The following is an 8499-nucleotide window of genomic DNA, read 5'->3' on the forward strand; positions in this document are numbered from 1 at the left end:
ATATATATATTTCTTTTTTTTATTTCCAAGTAGCCCGTTCCTGATAATAAATTTTCCTGAATGATATTTTTTTCTCTTTTATATTTACCAACAGGATAAAAATTGCTCACAGTATAAAATTACAACGAACTCTCTTTGAATGGCGTAAAACCATGTAAATTACAATGAAAAGATTACAAAAACTTAAATAATTATTAAAGCTCAACCAGATGAATGAAAATATTTATTCAACGAGCCAGGGCTGAATATAAATGAGAGGCATTAACAGCACGGACGGCCTGGCATACAAAATTATTCTTTCATTGCTTCCACATTTATAACTAGTAAAACGTACTGCTTTGTCACAAGTAAAATTTAGAGATTTTTTTTTAGAAATTTAAAGTTTTATAACTGTTATTTAATGATCTGTACCTCGAATATAATTCTTTGACAAGCATTAGTCTGTGTCCTCAATCCAAATAGGAAAAGTCATGAAAAACAATGGTCAGATAAATACGAATTAAAGAATTACAAGATCTCTTATCTTTACTCCTTTCAGTCTTCAGCCGATTTAAATGACAAGCAAATTGTGGCAGTTTTATTTTTATTTTTATTTATTATTTTAAATATTTTAATATTTGTTATTTAGGGGAATTTGTTGATCAAATGAAATAGGGGTTGTGAAATAGAAGGGAAAGAAAAAAAAGGAATAAATCGAAAAACTTGTAGTTAGTTTGTAGACTGGTATTAATTATAAAAGAAAAGTAAAAGAAAACTGTGGAAAAAAAAATGTTATCTTTCTATTATATTTTACCATGTAAAAATATGTAACTTATATTTGTCCTGTCACGGATTGATCAGTATGCTGTATAATGTAGCAGCCCGATGTATTTGGGCAGCATGAATGAAGTATTTCTTTCTCTCTCTCGATTCCGCGAGTCAGTATATTATTCATTTGAAGAAAAGAAACATTTTAATAAAACCTTAGGTCTAAAGGTTTCGCCTACTTCTTGATTCTTCTATTTGTAGTCATTAAACATTAGTGAAATATCTATCAAAAAAGGTTTCGTAATATTCAAAATTAATAGAATCACAATTGATTTTTTGATCACTTTTTGATTATTTTTTAATTGAAAATTTTCTTTCCTTCATCTAAATAATATACATTCCCTGAGAGTCAAAATAGTAAAACTACCACGATTCTCTGGGCAAATATATTGAATATATGGAGGGAGACCTATTTGATCCAATCCTACTCAATTATATCTAATTATTATTAGAGGTAATCAGGAGTTTTTCAATAGAAAAATATTGCAATTAAAATAAAAATAAAATGTTCTTATTTATGTGAAATAAAATTGAAATTAATGGATTATAAATATAAAGAACACCAGGAAAAACATATTTAAAAAAAACTAACATGTTTTATAATTTTATTTGCTTGTCTGAATCGTCTCTCGACACTTATATCCTTTTTTATTAATATTCAAGAATCTGATTATAACTTCTAAAATATCACCAACATCTTCAAATTTAACTAGAAATAAAAATCTCAAAATATCTTGAATTGGAAAACCTTTAAAATATAAAATCTTTCATTTTTTTTTAATTGGTCATGTCTCAATAAAATTTAAATGGTAAGAATCTAGCCTTTGAAATTAATAATATATTATCTCAAAGTATGAGTGTCAAAGTATGTTGGGTAGTAAACAAATTAATTCAATAAAATTAGTTTATCAAATTCGTCAAACACATTTCCATTTTCCAAGGTTAAGATCAGTTTTGGAGTAAGGAGCTGATGTCAGAATTGAAGATGGTTTTGAATTCTGAGCACAACTAGGACAGCATTAGCATTTCTATCGAAGAAAAAAATTAAATGTCTTCCCGATATTGAATAGAATTGAACTTGGAAAAAGTTGAAGTTATAACAATGCACTGAATTAATTATAATATTTTTCACTGATTATTTTTGAACATGAGTCAATTAATTTATCTGTCGTTTTCAATTGTTTAATATTGTATAATTCTGCCCTATATGTGCCCATTTTTTATGAACAAACTCTGACAAAGACCTCTTTCCAAGCTGTCTATGTGACCTGCCTTGAAACCGGATCTGTTTCATCACAATTAGAAAGTTTACAGAGTTTGATAATGCGTTGTATTTTATCACTACTAAAATAAAGTACCATCTTATCTCATGACCAATGCTCGGGGAAATTGATAAACGTATCGTTAACTTTGTTGATATAGATAAGGTTTCCTATTTGGTACAGAAATAGTTCTCTATCATGTAAATGAGTTGCAGTGTTTGCAATACTAGTTACAATAGATTTTATTAACTATCTTGAATACTTAACTTCCGACTAGAATAGAACATTAAGGATCGTTAATGAATTATTTTGATTTATAAAATAAAAAATTTTCAACTTAAATTAAATAAAAAAAAAAGTATGTAAAATTTTTGTAAAAATTGTATTTTATTTTACTCCAGGTGGAAAATGCCTAGTGCCATGCACATGTGGGCCTCGAATACGAAACGGAATTTTTTTCATATATTTATAATATTATCACATGTATATGAAACCACGTATATATAATATATATTATTACTTCTTCACTTAATTATATCATATATAGCAGGACCGTTAAGAACTAGCATTATATTAGTATATATGAGGTACATTCGTATCTTTAAATTTTTAGTAAGAAAGGGGTCCCAAAACTTGGTTGCGATTGGCTTCCAAAATCATTCATAGACTATTTTAGTCTAAAATTATTTAATTTGAAGTAAATAGCCAAATAAACTATTCATAACTAAGTTAAATATAACAAGAGTGCTATAGCGAAGAGCTATTTTATTTATGACAATACTTAAAGCAATTTTATCAGCCGATTGAAACATGTGTGTAAAAGTATTGATATGAATAAAGAATTTGGCAATGAGAAAATACTCTAAGCAACATGTATAATTAAATAAATTTTAAACCAGCAGTAAATTTAAAAAAAGTTAGAGTTCTAATTATGGAAATAGTGTTGATGGATAAAAAATACAAACTGAATACAATCGCAACGAAAAAGAAGAAAGAAAATTAATAGGTAAATTAAAAGTCAAAACAGACAGTTAACTATTAAATTAAAATGAAATATGTGTAAACAGTGAATAATCTTGAGCAGCAGAACTCCATTGATTTAGATTTTATGGAACGTACATGGAAGGAGAAAGTCTAATATTGTAGAGTTAGGTTTATATGTAGAGGTCATTTTGTTCATTTATCATTAGGTTAGTATTAAAAATAGCTGGATTTTGGTATCATATATTGAAACAATTTCATAATCTGGATCCTTAGTGAATAAAAATCTAGCACATTACACAACTTTTAGTTACTATCCTACCTTGGTTGAAGTAGGGATAACTTTTTGTAATTTTCGAGAAAAAAAACAAACAACCTAAACACTGGGAAGTCAAAAATTGTTAACAAACTATTTTTATCTCTATAAAAATTCATGCCGAAAAAGTTGTAATACAGATGTTCTGAAATTCTCAATGAAATAGGTAGTACTTTCTTACGACTTTTAGCTTTTGAGCTGTGCTTACCTCACATGCACTCTGACCATTATTGATACTTGGTTAATTGGACTGAGGAGACCTCAAAACGTATATTGCTGCCGAAAACTGAAATTTTAAATTTTTCATGACCTCAATACTTTCCCTTAGGTACTAAATATTTCATATATAAATTATATTGAAAGTAAAAATTTACATTTTTTTTTTAATCAAATAATTGATTTCATTGGTGTCATTGACTTTGTTTGTTGTGCTTTCTCTGAACGATTTTTTATCTTATTTTTAAGTTTAGATTTTAAATTAACAAAAAAGCACTCACATCTGTCTCAAAATTCGCATTACGTTTTATCTATAAGAAACTATCACACTGAAGAAGTAATTTGCACTCTTATAATTAAACTTTATAATTTCAAAGTCTATTATTTTCGGTAAAAATAAGGAAAAAACCAATTTTGGGTTTTGAATATCGTCTGACTTCAGAAGTTATATAGAAATCGTTATATGAAACTACTTGCAACGGCAATATTAATCAAAAATTTTAATTTCTTCACAGAAAACCTAATGATACACTACTTTTTCATTATTAATTAAGATACGATATAAAATGACAATTTGTTAAAATTACTAAATTTAAAAATTTATTATGAAGAAGTACGGTTCTAGAGTATCCAAATAGACTGAAGAATTAGAGCGCATATGACCACAGTTCTATGGTTATGCATCGATTTAATTTTAAAAATAATTATACAATGATATAGATTACTATATCACAGAAACTTTTTGAAAAAGATATTACACTTAAAAATAGACTTTATCTTATAAAATAAATATTTTTTTTAATTAAAAAAATGTTAGATTTGATCAGAAAGTTTTCTGAAGTACGAGATAGTGACATTGCAATACTAAAACGTTAAGCATATCTGTGTTGGAAATTCACTCAGCACATAAACATTTATAAATCATTAAATATCAAAAAACTAAAAAAAAATTATTAATTTTCACTTAAAAGAATGATATGAAAACATCAGATAGAAATTTTGTAAAAAGCATTAAAACGCAGAGCCATTTGATTTAAATTTCCAAATTACTTTAGAACTCTACAGATATTTACATGCATATCTCCAATATCCATGATGAGTTATTTCATAACTGCAATACTTCAAGAAGGTACATTGTTATATTAGGACGTTTTGTGGGAAGTCTTTGTTTTTAATGTCTAAATTATATGCATATTTTCCATCAAAATTTCGAATCTCTTCGAAGGCAAACAATCTTTTCAGTAGCCACATAGTCCTTTAGATTTTTATCTATGGACCGTCTTAATTAAAATATTTCATAATGTAAACCGTTTAAGCATTTACTTCTCTATCACACTGACTGAACTCTGGATTTAGGTAAGATCCATAAAACTACCAAATATAAAAAGAAAACCTTTTAATGTGAAAAATATTTAAAAATATAAATTGCTAATATTTAATCTGAAAAAAATTAGTTACTTTTTGCTTATTAGTTGTTTTTTCTGTTTAAAAGCGTTAAGTCTTGAAACTAGGATGGTTTAGAAAAGATTTGGGTTTATAAAGAATATATATATATATTAAACTAATCACGAATAATTACTTCAAAATATTGGTAATCAATTTTTAGATAATAAAATATGTTTAAATAAAATATATACAAGTGTAATAAAAATTGTACATAACGAAAATCAAATATATTTTGAATTCATACCGATATTACCCCATTTAACATGTGAAGTGTCCGATGCGATTTGCACAAATCGCTGGTTTGCGTTTAATCTGAAATATTTATATTTTAACGGACTACGTAGGTTCTACAGTTGACTGAAGTTACATTGAGTCAGCCCTACACTGGCTTTAAGACTGTTAGTTGGGCGACCCTATTAAAGAAAATAATTCCTAGCATCGTACTATTTTTGGAATCCAGGTTATTAAATATTTAATCAGAACTTTCAATTTTGTCAGATGTTCGACTATCATTGAAAGTGTGCACTATAAAAGTGTCAGTGATCAACTAAAACTAAAATTTTAATGGGACCCACACAACCCAACGAAGAGCCACTTGCGGAATAATGATATACGAGTAGAAGGGTGTGTGTGATTTATAATTATTATTTAAATAGAGGAAAATTGCTTAATCACAATAATTATTGTATTAATTTTAATAATTATATTAAAATTCAATAAACAAATCAATTGTAGTGATTTTATTAAATTTCATAATGGTTTTATTTATTCATTTTTCAAATGAAATTACTTGGTGGCAACGATGGAATTAGAGTTATTGTAAATCTTTGTATTTACTTAATTTTCTTAGTTAATGAGTAATTGGTACTTACGAAAACGAGTGTTGGATTCATGCCTACGTAGTGGTTTATCCTGGCTGACAGCGAATCGTGGACTATTGCCCTGTAGAAAGTGCTACTAATATCAAAGGTCTCCCCCCTACCTCCCCCCTTCCTATCTTGCATAACGTCCCATCTGTCTTTCTCCTTCGTCCTGGAACATTCTTCTCCGACGTTGAGGTAGGCGCTCGTCGGTTCTATTGTATATTATTTTCCAAAAAATGTCTAGTAATCCTCTATTCACCGCAGAGTAATGAAATAGTTTGGCACAGTAGGTTTTATTCCTCCTAACAGAGACAGTTTCTTGTCTTTTAATATGTGACAGAAATGTTCCGTAACCTATATATTTTCCTTCGTTTAAGGAAATTATACTATCTGCTCTTGTTCTTCAGACAAGGTAAGCTTTGAGAATGAGGCATAATTCCAGTTTTTTTGGCATGGCCGAGAATAATGAATACACCAAGGTGAATCAAGTATTGAGGAACATTATTATTCCAATCACTTCAAAGAATGCTAGGCAATCAAATTAAGATTTCCTAAGATTGTTATTTATATTTATTTTACCTTATAAAGTTCAAAATTTCACTTGCTATCTGAACTATTTTAATAACATCCTCAAATTTATATAGGATATCTTTGACCGCCTTGGGGGCTATCCAGATTAGATTTATTAAGATTATTAGATTTAGATTTAACTTATTTTCTTAACAACTTTGGTTAATCCACAAAAATGAACTTTGTCTCAGTAAAAATCATTACTTTATTAATTATTTGGAATGAATAATTAATAAAGTAATGATTTACAATCATTTTTAAAAAAAGAGAGAAATCTTTTTAAGAACTATTGATTTTGGATTTGCTAAAATCAGGAATTTCATATTATATTATAATTGTATATTTCTTTAAGTACACATCTTTCTATGAACATAAATAATGAACTGATCAATTCATCTTGAATTAATTATATCTCTCAGTTCATTTGTAATTCACTTTAATTTATTAATCTCTCCAAATAAAGGACCCTTTGGAACGCAGATTTCCTTGAGGTAATATTGAGCGAACCAGCCAATGAAAATACAGGAAGAAGTGATTACTGGTAATAAAATTGTATTCAAAGGTGTTTATATTTTTTTTTTATCTGTAAGTTAAATAAACCACTGTTCACACATTTATTTTAACTTTAAATCCAACTGATTTCTACTCATGCACTGAATATAATCCGGGCGGTCTTACAACTAATAATGTCTATAATTTTTTTTTCCTTTTTTTTTTTCCTGCCAGGATGGATCGTTCGTTCCACGATTGATGGACAGGTGCTGTTCAGACAGCGATAGACGCTGATATGAACTTTTGTGTTCACTATGCCATATACTTATTTTTTTTATCTCTTAAGGAATGATGTTTATTTGCTTATGAATTTTTATCCTAACAACTAGAAATCAATTTATTTTGGCAAAGATCATAAAAACTACTAGCCCTAGAAAGATGAACGTTATAATAAACTAAACTAGTTTTAATTTGAGTGCTTGCAGATCTGTACGTCTAATGATTCCTGAGATATTGTTTTTCATAAATCTAACATTTTATCTGAACAATAGAAAACCATTATTTTGAGAATTTACTTTGGCAAATATCATTTAAACTACGATTCCTACATTCAATTATAAAATGTGAAACATGGGCGTTGATGGCCTCTAGGGTTTACGCTCTAAAGCCCAAATGAACAACAAAACTACGACTCATAAGAAGATAAAGTCGTTAATACCTTTAAAGTACTTTCAACCAGCTTTAATTGAAGTGCTAGTTTGATATATGTACGTCTAATGGTTCTTGAGACATATTATACACAAAATAAATTCATTACTACTAACTTTTCGTTATTTCATTGTGGAATGTTACTTTTTAAAAACTGTATTGGGACTCATATTTTAGTAAATTTTCTCCACTTTAAGGAATTTTCTGTTAGGTTTGGTTGTGTTTTATGTAGTTTTAAAAATATGCAGCTTCAAATAAAAATTATTTTTAACGTTTTTAAAAAGCCAATAATTTTGCAGGAACCATAATCTGACTGGTAGACTCATTTTTTGTTAAAAAATGCAATGACAATTCAAAAAATCAAATTTTTCATCTGATGAAGTAGATTTTTTCTTTGAAAGTTTACTCTCTTACCCACACAGTTAACTAAATATTGCCAAATATATTAGAACTATAAATATAAATACTATACTAGTTCATTATTTTTGTATTCCTAAACCGAGGCTCCTATAGTTCGAACCTCCGAGAGGCCGTACCAGTTGCACCTGCTTAATATAACGCCAGCTTTGAATGAACGTTCCATAAGGAGGCCCCTCACCTCCGGACTTAAAATAGCACATTTTAAAATGGATATCTCATATATAACGCACAAACATAACAGGTAACCTTATAATACCAAAGGTAGTAAAAGGTAAGACTCAACTCGAATTACTTTCTTTTTCACAGTAATGCACTTACAAATTCACTTCTTATTTCTGTTTTAGAGGGTTCGGAAAAAAAAAAAAAAAAACCTTCCATAAATGATCTTTCATAAATTTAAAATACTGTTTTCTACTAG

The 8499-nt window shown here is 28.0% G+C and overlaps 1 protein-coding gene across 1 annotated transcript in view; it reads right to left on the reverse strand.

The window, feature by feature from the left end:
• LOC106681195 (putative odorant-binding protein A10) overlaps positions 1 to 6000 on the reverse strand; it is a 54968-nt gene extending 48968 nt beyond the window's left edge. The window contains exon 1 of the mRNA XM_014421395.2: positions 5901 to 6000. Coding sequence (XP_014276881.1) covers positions 5901 to 5921 — 21 coding nt within the window. The 5' untranslated portion in view covers positions 5922 to 6000. The remainder of the gene's footprint in view (positions 1 to 5900) is intronic.
• Between the last annotated feature and the right edge of the window lie 2499 nt (positions 6001 to 8499).

This window comes from Halyomorpha halys, unplaced genomic scaffold, assembly GCF_000696795.3.
Source record: "Halyomorpha halys isolate HHAL.00 unplaced genomic scaffold, Hhal_1.1 Scaffold316.1, whole genome shotgun sequence".
In the NCBI taxonomy this organism is placed as follows: Eukaryota; Metazoa; Arthropoda; class Insecta; order Hemiptera; family Pentatomidae; genus Halyomorpha; species Halyomorpha halys.